General features: G+C 46.8%; 1 protein-coding gene across 3 annotated transcripts in view; it reads right to left on the reverse strand.

Moving 5' to 3' along the window:
- Nucleotides 1–20420, reverse strand: part of ENO4 (enolase 4) — a 418823-nt gene that overhangs the window by 185863 nt on the left and 212540 nt on the right. For 2 of the 3 annotated variants that reach the window (XM_069611917.1, XM_069611916.1), the window contains 2 exons: nt 5677–5841; nt 5395–5520 (listed from right to left, as the gene is read on the reverse strand). The exons of the other annotated variant lie outside the window; for it this stretch is intronic. In XM_069611917.1, the coding sequence (XP_069468018.1) occupies nt 5395–5520; nt 5677–5841 (291 nt within the window). The remainder of the gene's footprint in view (nt 1–5394; nt 5521–5676; nt 5842–20420) is intronic. 3 annotated transcript variants of the gene reach the window in all.

Raw genomic sequence — 20420 nt, forward strand, 5'->3', positions numbered from 1 at the left:
TGTATCCCCTACACGCCTATTTCTTCCACTCTGATGGATGTCCCTGTCCTGGGCATCCCATTCAAAGAGCAACCCACTAAGGGCATTGTCCATCCCTGTTTGCAGCCTACTATGCCATCTTAACTCACCGTCTGCCACAACGCCGCTCCGCAGCCCTCATTGCCATGACCTTTGCAATTCCTTATCCGCTTGCTTTTGCCTTTTGTTCTATTCTTACACTCTTACCCTTCGTTTCAGATTCCTCCCTCTCCTATTTCATCTCATTGGTCCACTCAGCAACCTTGGCATGCTTCCCACCAGGAACACAATATGGGTAACCTCATCACAATTCCTCTCTCCCCTCTTAATCCTTCTTCTCAACCAGCCATTTCTACTACGCCAATCCCCAGTGGGATGCTAAATGAGAGATCTGTTTGCAACAAATCTCATTCCATACTGGACACCTATTTCGTCTTAACTTTCTCTGTGTCACTGATATATGGATTCTCCCATCTGATTCCACGACTCCTGTATCTTTTTTCTCCTCCGCCACTAGATTACCACACTTCCCCCAAGCCTAGGGCTGAGGCAGTGAGACAGACATTCTATATCACTCTTCCTATAATGCTGTACCTTGCTCTCTATCATTGCCTTAGTTTAACTCTGTTGAATACCACTTCATCTCTTTCTGAAAACCCCACTCTCTTAGTCTTCTCTTAATGTATTCCCCACCAGGGACTCTTGGTTCCTTCTGTGATGACCTTGATTCTCTACTTTTCCTTCTTCTGCCCCCTTCTTTCCTTTTTGGAACTTGAATCTCCATCTCTCATCCACCCATTCCTCCTCACCCTTTCTTCCTCTTCTGGATTCCTATGGCCTAACTTTGTTTCCTCCCGTCCCCTTCTCACATCTCTGGTTGTTCTTTGGACCGTATCTACCCCTCTATTCTTCTTCTCTGTGTTGCTACTTCTGTTCCATTTCCAGCTTCTCACCACCTACTTCTCTCCTTCAACTTTCTCCCTCCCTCCCCCAGTCCTAATCCCCTTTTTTCCTAATCTTCTTGGTTCTTGTCCCAATCTTGCCACTTGCAATTCTTCTACTTTTCTCCCAGCTCTACTAACGTCACTTCCTCCTCTTACACACTTTTCACTTCTTATCCAAGAGGACGCACTATCTTCTTTAAACTCTACTCTTCTACACACCCTTGACTCTGTCCACCCCGTACAGACTTTTCGCCCTTCACACCGGCCTCCTCAGCCCTAACTGCCTCTGCTACTCTGTTCGCTCTGTGCTTACTTGCATTGTGTGGACCATGAATGAGGAAAAAAGGACCCTTATCTTGCTGAACTCTGTTCTCTTTCTTCCTTGCACTCCTCTAACGACTCCTCTCTACTCTTATCTAAAAAGACTATTCAATTCTTATTCTCTCATACTCACCTCTTTCGCCTTCTTAATCAGATTCTTTCTACCTCTCCCCCAATTCTTCCCTACTTTCCTTCCGCTCTCAATCTGAATTTGCTACATTCTTTTCAGACAAGGTATCTAAACTTCTCTCCTCCCATCACTCGCCCTCCTTTCTCCTTGTGCAACCTAGCTCATCTTTCTACTCCTTCTCCCTTCTCTCTGATTTGGATAGTGCTCCGTTTCTCTCATGTGCCCACCTTACTCCTCTTCTTTGGATCCTATTCCCTCCCTTCTTATTGCTAAAATCTACCCCCTGCTGTTACCTTTCTTTACCGCTCTTATCCACTCTTCCCTTTCTTCTGTTACTTTTCCTTCCTCATTCAAGAAAGCCACTATTATCCCCATTGTAAAAAAAAACCTTCCCTCGATCCGACCTCTCCCTCTAACTTTCATCCCATTTCTGTTCTCCCCTTTTCTCTCCAAGCTATTTGAATGCGTATTCTATTCCCAACTTTCCTCCTATCTACACTCCAACTCCCTCCTTTCTGCTCTCCAATCTGGTTTCCTCGCTTATCACTATACCGAAACAGCTTAGTTAAGTATTTCCAACTCCTTTCTCTCAGCACGTCATTCCAAACTCTTGTCCATTAGCCTCCTTGACTTCTGTGCAGCCTTCGATACTGTGGATCACCCCACTCTTGTTTATACACTTTCTTCAATTGGGCACTCTGGCTCTATTCTATGCTGCTCCTCTTCCTATCTCCATGAACACTCCTTTTCGGTCTCCGGGTCTTGTAGCAGCACTACCTCATCCTACCCTCCTCTTCAGGGTTTACCCCAAGGCACTGTCCTCGCCCCCCTCCTTTTCTCACTTTATACCACCCCTCTATCTTCACTCATTTCCTCCTTCGGGCCGTCCTCCCATTTCTATGCAGACTATTCCCGAATCTTTGTTTTCTTTTCTGATTCCGTTCAATCTAAAATCTCTGCCTGCCTTCTTCCCTTCCATTCCATTCCTGGACGAGTGCTTATTTTCTTTCACTAAATGCCTCTAAAACTGAAATTATTTTCTTCCCATCCTCCGCTGTCTCCACCCTTCTCTCTGCCCCTTTGCATTTGCTTTCTTTCTCCTTCTTCTCTCTCTTTTAGTCCTGCGGCTTGCAATTTGGGGGTGATCAATGACTCCACCCTTTCTTTTTCACTTCATGTTATCTTTGCTAAATGATGCCGGTATCAAGTTTTCTAGATCTGTACGCCTCTGCCCTTCCTCTCTTTCCACACTACTAAGCTTCTTATTTCTACACTGTGTTCTCCCGACTTGACTATGGGCCTCATTTTGGGGTCGGCGGTAAACCACCAGTACGATCGACGGGTTGCCGCCAACCTCGTAACACTGTTCTGCCGCCTGATTACCCAGTGTCACCGGGACATTACAAGTCCTGAAGGATCGGGAAGCCAGGCGGCGGAATCGGGAAGTCCCCATTCCCATGGAGTCCCATAGGAACATTTTTTTGCCCTATGCTGTGCCCCAATTTGTACAACAAGGTTATCTCTGCGCATTGTACCATTCATTTAGCACAATGATTTCACAGAAGAACCAGCACCGTTGTCAACAGTGCCAGTGCTTCCGTTAAAACTTAGCGGTGGGGGCCGTTACGCCTGCCGAGTCAAAGTGTGTCGGTACGGAAAGGGTGCTGGTACGTTGCTGCCGCCACCCTTATTTACGGAACGCCACACTTGTAATGAGGCCCTAGGCTCTGCTTTCCTCATTGGTCTCCCATCTTACAGTCTTGCACCTTTACGCTCCATTTTCAACTCCGCTATTTGCACGCTCTGTTTGTTCACCCCCGGTCTTCGATCTTTTCTCTACATGCTATTTCATGGCTTACTTTTGACAATCGGATACGTTTTACTTTCTCACCATTGTCCCTACCTTTCATTTCTACTTTCCTTCTATGTAGGGCCCTCGAATCTTCTAATCGGTTCCTTCTCTCTGCTCCTATGCCCCGTGCACAATCTCGCTTTTGCTCCTTTTCTCTGCTGGCTCCTAAACCTTAGAACTCTGTTCCCGTCGACATTAAATCTTGGCCTACGATAGGCCTTTTCCGCACTCGATTAAAAATGTTTTGCATTGGTGCCGCCTCTCAGCTCCGACTCTTTCTCTCTCCTCCAATTCCTCCCTTTATTTACTGTTTGCTGCTCAGGCTTTATTTTGTACCGGCTGTTGGCTCGGTTTGTCCAGCGCTTAGCCGAAAGCGTTCTATAAAATAATAAATGTACAAAACAGATGTTTTGGTCTATAACTATCATCCCCCCCTTGCTAGCATAATCAATGGTCAGGGATCCAGGCAACAGTGGCATATACTGAGACAGACTGCAGGATTTTAATTGGGCACTAGCAGCATGAAAGGTGCGGATCACCGGCATATATTGTTGAAGTGGGCATTTTTTGGGCACTAGCATCATGAGAATGTATTTCGCTGGGGAATGCTGGTATGTATTTATTCATGACTTTCTTTGGGCACAAAAAGCAAGAGTGGGGGAAGACATGCCTCATGATCTGGTTTGGGCAGAAGCTGCTTGAAAGTGGGGCAATGCTGGCATACATGGTTGAGAGACCTCGTGGTTTATCTTTGGGGACAGTCAACATCAACACCAGTTCCTGCATATTGGGGTAGTGTTTTTTAAAAAATTTTTAACTAGTTTATTCAGTTTACCAACGTACATTTTAACAATAAATACAATTTCATAGTTGCCAACATTATGTAACCAAAAAGATGTAGGATTTTTCAAGTTTCAAAAATAATAATTTGCATAACAATGACATCACAGGAAACTACAAAACATACATTGTTGGCACCATTGAAGCATTCTAAAATACACAACCCATCAAACAGTACAAAATGGAAAGATGTTCAAATGTTAAAAATGTATAATTCTGAATGGTAAGTTAACCTTCACAGAAGGTGATCGCACAGAGCTGGTAGGTAACGTTTGCCACTGCTCTGTAGCAACAGCCCAGGAAGTACATATTTATTGCAAGTTCAACACTGAAGGACATGGAGACTGATACCCCCCTCAGTCTGATAGGCAGATGCTGAGTGATGGTGTTACGCTCTGCCACTGGCTTTCATTGGTGGTTCACCAAAGGCCAGTCCCGGCCAGAGTGCAGGGCAGAGTCAAGTAGCTGTCAGGTCAGTGGATTGGTCTGAGCCCAATCAAAGTAATCACCTACCAGCCCACTGTACAGACAGACTAATTAATATGTTGCATGCTTTGTCCTGCAGCCTGCCTTAGAGTCGCATAAATGACCTGCCACTGTAAAAAGCAGTAGGATCTGTCACCCAAATCTGTAGGCGGTAGGACTGCTTAAAAAGCAGTAGCCTACTGCCCAATTCTGTAGGGTTGGCAAGTATGCAATTTCAATAAGCAATGACTATAACATTTCAACCATATATGTACAATTCAAATCAAGAAACAAGAAAAATAAAAGGAGAGAGAGGGAAAAAAAAGAATTAAAAAAACAAGCGGACGGGGGTGTTGGAGTGTTTCATGTATTGCCCGGCGTAATTCTACATTGTACTGAATTGTTTGTTGTGAAATGTGCGGTTGCAAGCCATATAGTATGTCTATGGGGGAGCTGCACCGGCCAAAGCTTTACTGTGTCAGGTGTAGCTGTGTTCTCACGGTCAATTGAAGGAAGTCATTTGCACCCCTCAATTTTACTAATTCGCCAGTTGCAGCTGCTCTGAGCTCCACTGGGCTCGTCGGTCTGGCTCATGGAAGGCAATGAAAACGTCTAGGCACACAATGGTAGAACGTCGACTTCCGCCATTAAACATTAAAACATTCAGGGCATCGCCACGCCCCCCTCCCTACCGCCCTTTCCAGCGTTCCCCAACTTTATATTGAACAGTGCCACTTCCATGCTAATTCAGAGACACATTTGCAGTTCAAAGGTCACTGGATAAATCATGGCGTTCTCTAATGCCAGCTCTGTCGGCCACCCACCTCTCTGCGCAGAGGGTCCACGAAGGCGGTAATGGACGGGTGCTTGTTCATTAAGTCCACGTACATATCAACCATCTCGTCGGGGCTTTTGCTCACTCCGCTCAGCACGTCGTACCTCCCCTTGCTCTGCGAAATAGGACATTATTAAAATGTATTCCACTGCTACCTGGCAGCGCAGCGCGTTCATTTACAGCCTAAAACGCTAAATTAGGCGCAAACGATCAAAAGGCGCAGGCAAACCCACTTTCAATTAAGGTTAATCATTCGGATGGGTCTACTTACGTAGTCCATTAATTCGTGAGCCGCACAGTTTATTGCCAAATGCAGATTCTCTCCCAGTTGCAGCCCCAGCGTCTTGCAGGCCTCTTGCACTAGCTCCAGCGGCTGCTCCAGCCGGTCGCAGGCGATCACCAGGGAGCCCAGGGGGGAGGCTCGCTTCGGGACAGGCTGCGGGGAAAGGCACGCGAGAGAGCGGTCACTGCTGGTACTGTTAACATCAACATGGACAGGGACAGGAAAGACCTTGCTGACCAGTACCTACAAAGTGACGCCCTGGTTTCTCCAACTGCATGCTGGGGCTAGTAGGCCCATACTTCCAAAGGAAACTAGTCATGCATGCAATGGGAAACAGCAGGACTGGCTTAAGACGTCAGGTGTGAGATGTGGCCACATGGCAGCTTGGGTCAAAGGCTGTTATGTCGGAATTAGTTAACTCCACACTCGCAGGGGGACATGCCTGTAGGCAGAAGCCTCGGTATGATATATGATATGGCATTATAACGCGCCTATACACAAGTGTTTCGAGGAATCTTTATTTATTTATTGTTCACTTGTTAGGCGCTTATACAGGAAGAACATACTGGTTCAAAGCGGCAACAGGGAGGGGACAGGGTATATGATATGATATGGCATTTATAACGCACCTATACACAAGTGTTTCAAGGCGCGACGAGGCAGGGAGGGGGGACAAAGGGAAGACAGACAACGATCCTACTAGGCCAGGTGTCATTCAGATCGCACAAGTGCATGGGAAGGGGAAGGAGGAAAGTGCAGGGGGGGGGCATGGGACAGTGCAGTTCATGGGATAATGAAATAAATAAAGTAAAAGTATGGCCAGCAGGTGACAAGTGCAGGGGTAAGTGCAGACATCAGGTGTCAAGTGCTGGTAGTGGGACTGTAGGGATACAGAAAACAGTCCCCAAGTGCAGGGGCTGCCAGGAAGGCAGAGCAGGAGTGCGACTGGCGGGGGAGGGGACCTGGGCCCGAAGATCAAAGGGTGGCCAGGAACCAGTGCAGTTTTAGTATCAGCCAGGGGGTCAGCAGGGGAGAGGAGGAGAAAAAGCAGAAGAAAAGAGAAAAGTTTTGAGGTGCTTCTGGAACCGGAGATGATTCTCCTCAAGTTACAGGGAGGCAGGGGGGCTGTTCCAGAGGGAGGCCCCAGCCGAAGAAAGAGATCTACCACCAACTCATTGCTTGGAGAAGCGACTGACCCTGAGGGAGTTGGAGGCAGCGGAGCGAAGAGCTCGAGAAGGAAGATATTTAGGAAGAGAGAGTTGAGGGTATTGAGGCCCCAGGCCCCAGAAGGCCTTATGGACAATGCAGAGGGTTTTTTAACTTAATCCTCGCAGCCACTGGGAGCCAGTGCAGATATTTCAGTCCTGGGGAGATATGATCCCTGGGCAAGTCTCGCAGTCCTGTTCTGGATGAGTTGCAGAGGGCGGAGAGTAGAAGCAGGCAGATTTAGAAAGTGGCTGTTGCAATAGTCCAGCCTAGAGAGAACCAGAGCTCTGGAGACAATGAGCTTCTGGGGGACGGAGAGGAAAGGAAAAATACCTCTGAGGAGGTGCAGCTGGTAGTGAGACTTCTTAGAGAAGTCAGAGATGTGAGGAGAGAAGGAGATGGAAGTCGAAGATGACCCCGAGGTTCTTAGCATCACATGTGGGAGCTGGAAGAGGGCCAAGAGAGTGACAGGAAAGGAGATAGCAGGTGTGTTGATGAGGAGAATCTCGGTCTTACTGGCATTAAGGCAGAGATCATTGGCGGCACACCACTTCTGGGGATGATAGACAAAGTAATTACAAAATGTTAAATAATTAAATACAACAAAGAAAAAAAGACAATGGGGAGGGGAAGACGAACCTACTACACCTTAAGTACATAGGGGGGGCTATAGCCCCGGGTCTTTTGTTTGTAGCCCTGGATAGAAGCTCAGGGGCTACAGCCAAAGGCTAATTAGCACCGAGTACCCACAGTTCCGACATTAGTGTAGCTCCGTATCTTTTCCAGATCTAGCCACACCCCTGTATGTAGGCTTTAACATTGACCTGGTAGTGTAAGGCAAATGGAAACGTTGCGGAATATTGTGGAGTGCCACATCAGGGTGGCATCTCTTTGGATCCTCTGATAGAACACCTGCATGTGCTGCACATCCATCAAGGCATTTGGGGGAATTCGCTCAATCTAGCCCAGTGTGTGCCCATGATAACTATCCACTGCCATTCTTGTTGGGAAAATTACAATCTGATTGTCTAGAAGAGGCCTAGATTTTGCCTTTTTTAAAAAAAAACAATTTGGATCCTGATATTCCTGCAAATTTCAAGCCCATAACCAATGTCCCGTTCCTGTTAAAAATTCTTGACAAAGTTGCCTATTGTCATATAATGACTTTATTGAACAACATAAGGTTCTTGGAGTGGGTCAGTCTGGGTTTTGCACAATGCACGGAACAGAAACCGATCTGTTAGACCTGAAATTTTATATTGTAAAAATCGTTGATGAAGGTCATACTGCACTGCTTCTGATGCTTGACTTGTCTGCTGCGTTTCATTTTGGTCAACCATGCCCTTTGGATCGAAAGATTTGTTAGGATAGGACAATGTTCAGATGAGGCTGCAATGTGGTTTAAATCCTATCTTGGACGACAACAAGTGATAGTAGTTAAGAACCATTGCCAGTCCTCAGCCTGCATCTCTCACCTGCGGTGTTCCACAGGGATCGTGTCCTACCTCATTACTATTTAATACATACATCAGGTCTCTGTGTGACTTGTTGGATGGTCTGGGTGTGAAGTTCGCCAGCTACGCGAAGGACACTCAGATCCCCCTCGAGCTCCCTGGGGTTACTCTCGGGATGCTGGCATGCTCAAGCAAGTCTATACGGCAATTCAGTCCTGGATGCAGTAGCACGAACTGATAAAACAACAAACTGTTTTTGTTGGTACCGGTGATAGGTTGCAGAAATTGGACCCTCAAGACGGCCAATTCGTGATTGCTGGAAGTGCCATATCTGTTGTTCAGCATGTAAAAACGTTGGAGGTCTATTTGGACAAGCCCGTGGCACATCGTAGGTCGTCCTGTTAGTACATGGTCAGATTGCAGTGGCAGATCCGTCCCTACGTGTCCGAGAACAACAGGGCTTCAGTGGCTTCAGCCACTATTGCAATAGCCTCCCGGTTGGCACTTCACAGTCAAACATTAAAAAGTTGCAAATGATGCAGAATGGGGCCTGGGCAGGCAAGCTCATGTCCCAGAAGCACAATGAAAGTTGCATTGGCTTCCTGTGGAGCAGAGAGTGTGCCTAAAGCCCTTACCCTTGCACACAAGTGTCTGCAATCCCCTCTGTTATCTTAGTACACGTGTTAAGAAGGAACCTATCACACGAACTCTGCGCTCCAACAAGGATGCTCTTTTGGATTGTCCACGCTTTGCCCTAAAAAATTTGGTGGTACCAGCTTTGATGCTTGGGCTCCTCTATATTGAAACGCATTACCGCCTTCCATGAAAACAATCTTGTCTTTAGCACAGTTTAAGAAATGTCCGAAGACTTTCCTGTTTGACAATGGCAAAGAGTGATATTTGCGGATATGGCATAGCAGTCTTTGTTTTCAGGTGTATCTGTTTGTGAGTCCTGTTAGCGCCCTGAGGCCTTTGGGTGTGAGACGCTATATAACTAACAAATAGATAGATAAATCGATAGATAAAGCAGCGTGGAAGGAGAGTTTCCAGAAAACCAGACTCACAAGATTGAACCACACTCAAAGTACCATAAAGCGAATGTCGGGCCAAGCCAATTTTGTCTAGACGCCTGCTTAGAAGGAGCAAATTCTCCATCCGGGTTCGGGAAGCACCAGCCATATATTATGGCTCCCTGGCAAGTGTGGACTGGGAACCAAAAATGGCCCCGGATATGTTTTACAAAGTGGTCCCATGTTCTTGTGAGTAAGTTCATCCCCTTTAAGAAGGGTTTCGGGAGAAGGAGGAGGGTTCGACCACAAGAAAAAAATTGAAAATCAAATAAATAAAAGAAGCGTAGGAACAGAGGCCGAGCAGGAAACCTCCAGAGTTCCCTGTTGGCCAGTGCACCCCTGGTCTCAGCCATTATATGCTTTTTTCTTGATAAACATTGCCTACCTCAAATCTTGCCTCACCCCGCTAAATTAACCTCCAACTGATGATCAGCCAAGCTCAGTTGGACTATTGTTGTGAGGAAAATGGGACTATTGTGACATTTCTTGAGCGTGTGTGTGCTACTGTCGGTCTGGCTAGTATCTTCTATACCTTCTGTAGACCCATCTTCAAATCCCCAAATCCACTAATTTGCAATTATGGGATTGCCTTTAGATTAAAGTGATTTTCATAGCCTTTTATCTGAATTTACGTTAATTTAGGAATTTTAAATTACTAGAAATACTTGTGGGTAAGTTATCTGCCAATTGTCTTGTCTGATTTAGCAATTTTATTTTTTACTTAAATTGTGTTTTTAAACACTTATGACTGAATGGAAGTCTTTGTTCCACACCGTTCATCTCCCGGACTCCCACATCACAGCCCACATGATACTATTCAGGCACTATGTGCCTGGTCTGGTGTCCACAAAGCGGGCGCGCCGAAGGCAAGCCCGTCTCTACCCGTCCGCCCCATGGACGAGCCAGCGAGCCCCTGGCAATTTGAAAAATGTCAAAATAAAGGAGAACTTGGTAAATGCCTAATTCGGCCGTCAACCATCATAATAGTAGTGTTAGGACGTGTTCCAAACTGGAACGAATCTATCTTCCTTGCACCAGCAATGACATGTTTTCTCTCTTTCTTTCTTAACAGGTGGCTACTAGCTTTACGGCACAGGGTTCTTCAATCTGTCTTCTAGTGCCGGGATGATCTCTGATCCGTTGATCAATAAGACTGATGTTCAGCAGAAACCTCCTGTAACGCTCACCTGATTCTCGCAGAGGCGCCGGTCTTGACTGGGCGACTACCGTATCTTCAAAGGTGATGTGTAGCACCCGGTTGGCTCTTTGGGCTGGACCTCTGTGCACTGTATGCCTGACGTGTAGAGTAAGATGTCTGCAGATAGAAAATATGGGGTTAATGAACTGGGGTTATTGGGGTGTCCCTATCTCTTTCCTCTTCTCCTCTCCTGTAGACCCCCAAAGGTTAACGCTCTCACCTTAGGTAAGTGAATGCCGAGCTCTCCATCTGCCTCGGGGCAGGGTGCTGTAACCAGTTTCTTCACTGGATAGGTAGCGCAGGCCTCTTGACTTCAGAGGACTGCTGTCCGTCGTTTACTGCACGAACGGTAAGTTTCGAGTCATTCAAATGTCTTTAAAGTCTTTAGTAATGATGTCTCTTGTTTTGCAGGGTTCCGGCGATGGCGGATGACGGGCTGAAGTGAGTTGAAGATGGAGCCCGTGTGATGAATAGAAGCGCCTGGAAGCACGTAAGTAAGCGCTTGTTGCCTGCTTCACTATGCGCTCTAACTGTCTTTTTATTTTGCAGGTATGAGTTCGGAGCGGCTGCAGGGTGCCGGAATACCCACTGGATTAGATGTGGAAAGGAGTAATGGCACGTGAGTATTAAAGTTCCCCAATGTCTTTAAACGCACCTTGTTTTGTCTTTCAGATGCGGGATGCAGCGCCGAAGGCCTCCGGAGCGTGCGAAGAGTTGGTAAACTTTTGTCTTTCAGATGCCGGAATGCAGTGTGAAGACCTCCGGAGCGCACGAAGAGTAGGTAAGCCTTTGCCTTTCAGATGCCGGAATGCTAACCTGTTCTTTCTTGTCTTTATAGGTGTTGCTGAAGACTGGATTCAGGATGGTAAGCCTTTGCCTTTCAGATGCCGGAATGCTAACCTGTTCTTTCTTGTCTTTATAGGTGTTGCTGAAGACTGGATTCAGGATGGTAAGCCTTTTTCCTTAGGCCCAGGACCGGATGCAGAAGACACGATGAGCGTTCTGCTGCAGAGGTTGCAGAATAACGCAAAGCAAGATTCATCCACCGGGTGTGGTTAAAAAGCCTCCTGTAGTGCTTAGGTGTCTCCTTCCACAGTCACGCCTAAGTAAGAAAAGAGTTCCTGGTAAGAAAAGAGTTCCTGCCTTCCAGAAGAGTTCCAGTGTTCTGAATCTAGGGAGTGGCTCCAGCCCCACCCAACAGGAAAAGTAGTTCCAAACAGAAGAGGATCAGAGGCTCAACTGGCAGGCAAGTAAGCAGCATGGTCTGCTGAAGGTAAGTCCACCCAAGCATTATGAGCCCGGCGCTTCCAGCGCTGGGACTGGGCATATTTATGAGCCTGGTGCCACTGGCGCCAGGACTGGGTCCAAAAGGTCCCAATTGGGACTGGTTGGCACTCGGAACCTGGGTTATGGATCTGCTTCCAAGGGAGTTGGGAAAACCCTGACCTTTTGGAAGCAGAGATCATGACAGTACCCCCCCTCAAGGCCCCTCCCAAACCGGGCTTCTCCGGGGGTTTTGGCTTGTCAGGAAATGTTCGGTGAAATCTTTTGATTAGGCGAGGAGCGTGGACATATTCAGCAGGTTCCCAGGATCTCTCTTGGGGGCCGTAGCCTTTCCAGTCAATTAGGTAGAATAGTTTAGATTTGGAGATCTTGGAGTCCAGAATGCTTTTGACTTCAAACTCGAGTTCTCCATCCACTAGGATAGGTTTTGGAGATTTGGTTAGTCGGGTTTGAGGTTGCACGGGTTTTAATAGAGAGACGTGGAAGACCGGATGTATCTTCATGTGCGGGGGCAAGTCCAACTTGACCGCTACTGGGTTTACTATGGTAGTGATGGAATAGGGACCAAGGTATCTTGGGTTGAATGTGCGTGGCCCTTTTAGAGATAGATATTTGGTGGATAACCAGACTTGATCCCCTACTTGATAGTGAGGGGCTTCCTTCCGATGTTGATCTGCTCCTTTCTTGTATTGTTCTTTAGCCCTTTGAAGGTGAGAAACAGCTTCCTTAAAGGCTTGGGTGATTGTAGAATGCAGGTAGTCTACTGCTGGTGTTTCAAGATCTTGGAGGGGATCCAACTCCGAGGTTCGAGGGTGACTGCCGTACAAAAGAAAAAACGGGGTTTTCCCAGTTCCCGAATGTACAGAGTTATTGTAGGCATACTCGGCTATCCAAAGGATATCTTTCCAAGTTTTTTCAGTTTGTTGCAGCATGCAGCGTAAATACTGTTCCAGAGTTTGATTGGTCCTCTCGGTTTGTCCGTCGGTCTGAGGGTGGTGACTGGTCGATAGTCTCACATCAATTTGAGCTGACCGACAGCAACTTCGCCAAAAATGAGAAATAAATTGACTACCTCGATCCGAAATTAGAACCGAAGGAAAACCGTGCAGTCGGACGATGTTTTCGAGAAATTCTCGGGCCAGAGTTGCTGCTGTTGGCAAGCCTTTGAGCGGAATGAAATGCGCCATCTTGGAGAATAAGTCCACGATTACTAGAATCGTATTGTATCCGGAGCATGGAGGTAGACCGGTGATGAAGTCCATAGAAAGCGTATGCCAAGGGCGAGGTGGGATGTCAATAGGGCGTAAGAGGCCTGCTGGTCTTTCCTTTTGACTCTTGTTTTGGGCGCATACTCCACAGGACATTATAAAGTCTCTGATATCTTTTTTCCAAAGACGGCCACCAGAAGTAGCGCTTGATCTTTTCTGAGGTCTTGGCTATACCGGGATGACCTTCCATTAAAGAGTCGTGATAACAAGAGATTACTTTTTTCTGTAAATCTGTGCTGGGTAGGTATAATCGTTCTTGGAAATACAATAAGTTGTCCTTTACTGCAAAGTCCTTTCCCTGCAGATGCCAATTCTGTATGTCTGCTGGAGTTACAAGTTGCCTGGCTTTATCCTTAACTTCCTCTATGGATTCTGTGGCGATTACACCCAGAATTCTTTGTTCGGGAATGATTGGTACAGGTTTAGGGTTGACCAAGTGTTCTTCCACTCCCATCCGAGAAAGGGCATCGGCTTTACCGTTCTTTGTACCAGGTCGATAGGTAATTATGAAGTCAAACTCGGCAAAGAATAATGCCCAACGGAGTTGTCTAGAGGATTGGGCTTTTGCGGTCTTCAAATATTGCAGGTTTCGGTGATCCGTAATCACAGTAACGGTGTGTCGGGCCCCCAGCAGATAATGCCGCCAAGCCTTAAAGGCAGACTTGATAGCCAGAAGTTCCTTGTCAGTAATCGTGTAATTGATTTCAGGAGGCGAGAATTTGCGGGACCAAAATGCCACGGGATGCAAATGATTGGTTACCGGGTCCTTTTGTGATAGAACTGCCCCCATGGCAAGGCTTGAAGCATCAGTTTCCACGATGTAGGGGAGTTCGGGGCGAGGGTGTTTTAAGATTGGTGCAGAGATAAATTTAGTCTTCAAATCCTGGAAAGCTTGTTCCGCCTCGGTAGACCATTCAAAACGTTTGTTTTTCTTTAACAAGGCAGTGATGGGCTGGACTATTCGAGAGAATTCGGGGATAAACCTGCGGTAAAAGTTAGCGAAGCCTAACATGCTTTGCACACCTTTTACGGAGGATGGTGATGGCCATTTGAGAACTGCATCGACCTTCTTTGAATCCATACGCACTCCGCCAGGTGATAATATGAATCCCAAGAATTCAACTTCAGTCACGTTGAAAACACATTTTTCCAACTTAGCGAAAAGTTTGTGTTGACGCAATCTTTCGAGGACCATTTTCACGTGTTTCCGATGTTCAGATTCCGATGAAGAATAAACGAGGATGTCGTCAATGTAAACAACAACACATACATCTATGAGCTCTCTGAGGACATCGTTCATAAAATATTGAAAGGCGGCCGGGGCATTGCAAAGTCCGAAGGGCATGACCTGATATTCAAATAGCCCATACTTGGTGCGGAAGGCCGTCTTCCATTCATCGCCCTCTTTTACTCGTACCAAGTGGTAAGCTCCTCTAAGATCCAGCTTTGTATATATGCATGCTTTTCTGACTTGGTCCAGGAGTTCAGGGATCAAAGGTAACGGATATCTATTCTTAACGGTGATCTGGTTCAGGGAGCGATAATCGATACAAGTTCTAAGGTCTCCTTCCTTTTTTGGAACGAAGAACAAAGCTGAAAAAGCAGGGGACTTGGAAGGACGAATAAACCCATTTGCCAGGTATTGATCCAGGTATTGTCGAAGGTGAAGGTTCTCAGGCTCGGTGAGGGCATAAATTCTACTACAAGGAGGAGTAGATCCAGGTATCAGGTCTATCTGGCAGTCATAAGACCTATGAGGAGGTAGAGAGTTAGCCTGATCCTTCCGGAAAACATCTTGGTATTCTAGGTATTCGGGAGGTAACTGGGGAGTCTCTGAAGAAATTGTGGCCAGTGCAACACCAGGTGGAGGGTGACAAGTAGAGACACATTCTGGAAACTGGACCGTTCTTGCTCGCCAATCGATCAGAGGATTGTGTTTCTCTAACCAAGGTATTCCTAGAATAATCTGAAACTGAGGGGCCTTGATCACATCGAACACGATCTTCTCATGGTGTCCATCTTGACTTACTAGCGTCACCTCTTGAGTGGTATGCGTTACTGGCCCGGAGGCTATCTCCGTACCATCCACCGTAGTAATGACGTCCTTTACAGCCTTGGGACAAAGAGTTAGATTCATCCTCAAAACCATTTCATGATCCACATAATTGCCGATGGCACCGCTGTCGACGTAAGCTTCAATTGCATGTAATCGATCCGGATTATCAGGGCTAATGAGGACCATAGGTATCACGAAATGCGAGGTCACGGAACTGGTTTTCACGCTCGGCAAGAGGACCTCTATTCTTGTCGGGCGAGGTCGTTTCCCTGCTCAGAGTTTGTAACTTTGATAACTGCAGCTCCTACTGCCTTCTTGGCAGGTTTCACCGGACAGTCTCGAAGAAAGTGCCCTGAGTTTCCGCAATATAGGCATAATTGCAACTGTATCCTCCTTTCCCGCTCCCTTTGTGTTAGAGGACCTTTCAGACCCCCTATTTGCATGGGTTCCCCGGAGTCTACTCCTTTGGAAGGAGTTGGCGGTTTGGAAAATACTCGAGCATCAAACTTGGAACGATCGGCCTTCCTGTTCTGCAGCCTGTGATCTATTTGAACGACCAAGTCTATATAATCCGAACAGTCTTGTGGGGGATTCACTACTTGGGCTAAAACGTCTTTGAGCTCTCCACGTAGACCTCTATAAAACAGCGTAATCCTTTTGTCCTCAGGCCATTGAGTTTCCACTATTAGTCTATTGAAAGATGCAATATAAGCCAAAAGGTCTTGATTACCCTGTCGCAACGAAAGAAGCTCATTGTCCAAGGCCTGCCCCTGTGAATGTCTTGCGAACAGTTTTTCCATACTAAGCTGAAAGGCTTGAAAATCATGGAGAACCGGATCATCTTGATTAACTAGAGGGATCGACCAGTCGGCCGCATTGCCACTAAGGTACGAAAGTACAAAAGCTACTTTTGCTTGATCAGTTGGAAAGGCTGCTGGCCGGCATAAGAAGTGCAACCGGCACTGATTGATAAATACTGCAAACCTCTTTGGGTCACCAGAAAATCGTTCGGGCGGAGCCAGAGGTACATTCCCAGGTAGGTTGATCTGCACTGGATTCATAGAGGATGTTGAAGGAAGATTTGCCCCTGATGCGAGTAACGGGGTCTGTCCGGCTTGTGACTGTAGCACTTGTCTAGCAAGATTGTCTGTTCTCTCCTTGGAAATAATTAGTTCCCTTCTTAGAGCATTCGTTTCCTGACGAGCTGCATGCACTTCTGCCCTTAGTTCCCCAAGTAACCGGGCTAGGGGGTCAGTATCCGAGGTTTCCATAGCGCCTGGGCGAGAGTTTTGCGGTAGGCTTTGCGTTCTGTAACGCTCACCTGATTCTCGCAGAGGCGCCGGTCTTGACTGGGCGACTACCGTATCTTCAAAGGTGATGTGTAGCACCCGGTTGGCTCTTTGGGCTGGACCTCTGTGCACTGTATGCCTGACGTGTAGAGTAAGATGTCTGCAGATAGAAAATATGGGGTTAATGAACTGGGGTTATTGGGGTGTCCCTATCTCTTTCCTCTTCTCCTCTCCTGTAGACCCCCAAAGGTTAACGCTCTCACCTTAGGTAAGTGAATGCCGAGCTCTCCATCTGCCTCGGGGCAGGGTGCTGTAACCAGTTTCTTCACTGGATAGGTAGCGCAGGCCTCTTGACTTCAGAGGACTGCTGTCCGTCGTTTACTGCACGAACGGTAAGTTTCGAGTCATTCAAATGTCTTTAAAGTCTTTAGTAATGATGTCTCTTGTTTTGCAGGGTTCCGGCGATGGCGGATGACGGGCTGAAGTGAGTTGAAGATGGAGCCCGTGTGATGAATAGAAGCGCCTGGAAGCACGTAAGTAAGCGCTTGTTGCCTGCTTCACTATGCGCTCTAACTGTCTTTTTATTTTGCAGGTATGAGTTCGGAGCGGCTGCAGGGTGCCGGAATACCCACTGGATTAGATGTGGAAAGGAGTAATGGCACGTGAGTATTAAAGTTCCCCAATGTCTTTAAACGCACCTTGTTTTGTCTTTCAGATGCGGGATGCAGCGCCGAAGGCCTCCGGAGCGTGCAAAGAGTTGGTAAACTTTTGTCTTTCAGATGCCGGAATGCAGTGTGAAGACCTCCGGAGCGCACGAAGAGTAGGTAAGCCTTTGCCTTTCAGATGCCGGAATGCTAACCTGTTCTTTCTTGTCTTTATAGGTGTTGCTGAAGACTGGATTCAGGATGGTAAGCCTTTGCCTTTCAGATGCCGGAATGCTAACCTGTTCTTTCTTGTCTTTATAGGTGTTGCTGAAGACTGGATTCAGGATGGTAAGCCTTTTTCCTTAGGCCCAGGACCGGATGCAGAAGACACGATGAGCGTTCTGCTGCAGAGGTTGCAGAATAACGCAAAGCAAGATTCATCCACCGGGTGTGGTTTAAATAGCCTCCTGTAGTGCTTAGTGTCTCCTTCCACAGCCACGCCTAAGTAAGAAAAGAGTTCCTGGTAAGAAAAGAGTTCCTGCCTTCCAGAAGAGTTCCAGTGTTCTGAATCTAGGGAGTGGCTCCAGCCCCACCCAACAGGAAAAGTAGTTCCAAACAGAAGAGGATCAGAGGCTCAACTGGCAGGCAAGTAAGCAGCATGGTCTGCTGAAGGTAAGTCCACCCAAGCATTATGAGCCCGGCGCTTCCAGCGCTGGGACTGGGCATATTTTTGAGCCTGGTGCCACTGGCGCCAGGACTGGGTCCAAAAGGTCCCAATTGGGACTGGTTGGCACTCGGAACCTGGGTTATGGATCTGCTTCCAAGGGAGTTGGGAAAACCCTGACATTTTGGAAGCAGAGATCATGACACCTCCCTACTTTTGGGGTTTTCTGATTAATCTCAGATCAGCTGGGGCCCATCGTGAGAACATCTTTTCCCTTTTAGATGAACAGAAGCCTGATCTTCTGTGCATCACAGAAAAGTGGTTTTCTTCTGTCTCTGATCCTGATATTGCTCAAATGTTGCCCACAGACTATATGATCAAGAGGCTAGACCGCTCCATCATCGCATGAGGTGGCCTCGCATTGGTGTACCATGGTTCTTTAAAGTGTTTAGTTATTTCTGTTTCCCACAATCTATTGGGTGAACTTTAATTAGTTCACTTTCAGCTTTCCCCCAACTTTTCAATTCATATTCTTTTGGTTTACCGTCCTCCTCCATGTCCTACACTTTCATTTATTAAAAGCATCACTCAATTCATGTCTGATTTTAGGCTTATTCATTCTAATTTGAATGTTCTGGGAGACTTGAACTTACACCCAAATGACCCCTCTGATTACCATGCTGCCAATTTACCTGCTGCACTATGCGATTATCATTTACATTTGCGTAATTGTATGTCTACGCACAATAAAGGTAACACCTTGGATCTAATTTTCTCTGATATATCTCCAACAACCACCTTTGAACCTCTACCTGTCACTTGGTAAAGTGTAAAGTGCCGCCTTTTAATCCTTTGCATCTTCGATTCCGAATGGTTACAGCTTCCATTTTTGGCTCAATCGATTATTGTACTGGTATATACTTAGGGCAGTCAGAATTTCTGTTACATCGCCTCCAAATACTGCACTATTCAGTGGCTCGTCGTGCACTCAATGCTCCTAGGCTCACTCACTCCATGCCACTGCCTCGTCCGCTCCACTAGCCCGCAGTGAAGCAGAGCATTGATTTCAAGATTCTTTGTATCATCCATTGTGCGGCCCAGCGTTTGGGTGCCTCGTTGCTTGAACCTAAACTCTGTCGCTATCCCCCTTCTAGAGTCTTACGTTCTGGTTCTCAGGTGGTCTGGTTTACTATTCCTAGATTTCGAAGGGCTCGTGTGGGTGGGAGGTCTTTCAGTTCTGTGATGCCCTTCCTGTTCATCTCCGGAAGCTGTCTGAGAATCTTTCCTTTGGCAAAGCCCGGAAGACATTTCTCTTTGCTTACGGCAGGGAGGGGATCTAGTTGGTAGTCTTCTACGTTCAGCAGTGCCCAGATGCCCTCGAGCCGTGGTACACGCCACAGGCGTAGCCAGGATTGTCTAACAAGTGTGGCCTGAAGCTAATGCAGTTGGGCCCGCGGTAGTGACATTAATATCTGTAAATGCCCACACAGTGCTGCTGAGTGACCATTTAGAGGTTTTGGGTGGGCCTTGCCTGCTCAGGCCCTACCCTGTCTAAGCCTCTGGTACACACGCTTTAGAAATCACAAATAAATAAGTAAATACATACCTTTAAAGTCTGGTGCAACTTCCAATTTATAATAATACATCTCAAACTGGAAAGGCCTGGAGGCAGTATTCAGCTCTATACAAGAAACCAAGGTCGGGTCTATGGTCAGGACCAGTGACATAATAAGTGCAAGAAACGCTGATGGGAAAAGCAAAGTCCCAAGAATATACCTTTTTTGTAACACGTGTAATTGCTGACTATGTTTTACACCTGTACACTTTATTTGTGAACTTTTCCTTGATATGCTTTTGGTGGAATTCTTTTTTGGCATATGTTCGTTTTTGTGTGGGCGCGCGTGGGGGTTGGAGCATGGGGCATTTTGGGGGGGAACCCCCGCCACAATAAAAAAAAAAAAAAATTACAGGCAAAGCTCATCGAGGAAAAGTACACGAGTAAAACATAGTTGACCATAACACATAGACATGACATCAGCCCTGTTCTTTCTGCCAGGGGGGGCAAGACTGTGTTTGTCTTGTGGTGGGGCAGTGGTAAGGAGAGTGTTGAGAGTTAAGCGGGGTATCGGTGCACAGCGGAACTGCCAAATCAGGTCTGACCTAATAACATGATATGTTGGGAGGGGGCCAGAGAAGGGTCCATATTATATGTAAATCGGTCAGATGGGTGGTCCTGGCTTTTAGGTTCGGAGTTCGAGGGACAGCATTCGCACCACTTTAAATATATTCGCCAGCATCCTTTTTGGATTCACAGAGTAATCCTTTTCGTATTCTGGCGATCATTGCTGGACGAGATTTCACTGACTAGGTTTTTTTGCATGGGAGGGGGAACACTGTTTTTTTAATCAATATTTTTTCAATGTGTCCTGGGAACAGCGTTTTTTTTCACTGATGTAACCACCTCAAATCGCCCAACTTTATTCCCTTAGCTTTACTGAACAGCCTGTATTTCAGCCCATCGATACTTGGGTCATGGCGTTCATTCCGGCCACCTGTGCTCTGTGCTTGCCATTTATCTGTGCTGCCTCGTTTGTCAGCG

Source organism: Ambystoma mexicanum, chromosome 8, assembly GCF_040938575.1.
Source record: "Ambystoma mexicanum isolate Mex_15411 chromosome 8, UKY_AmexF1_1, whole genome shotgun sequence".
Classification (NCBI taxonomy): domain Eukaryota; kingdom Metazoa; phylum Chordata; class Amphibia; order Caudata; family Ambystomatidae; genus Ambystoma; species Ambystoma mexicanum.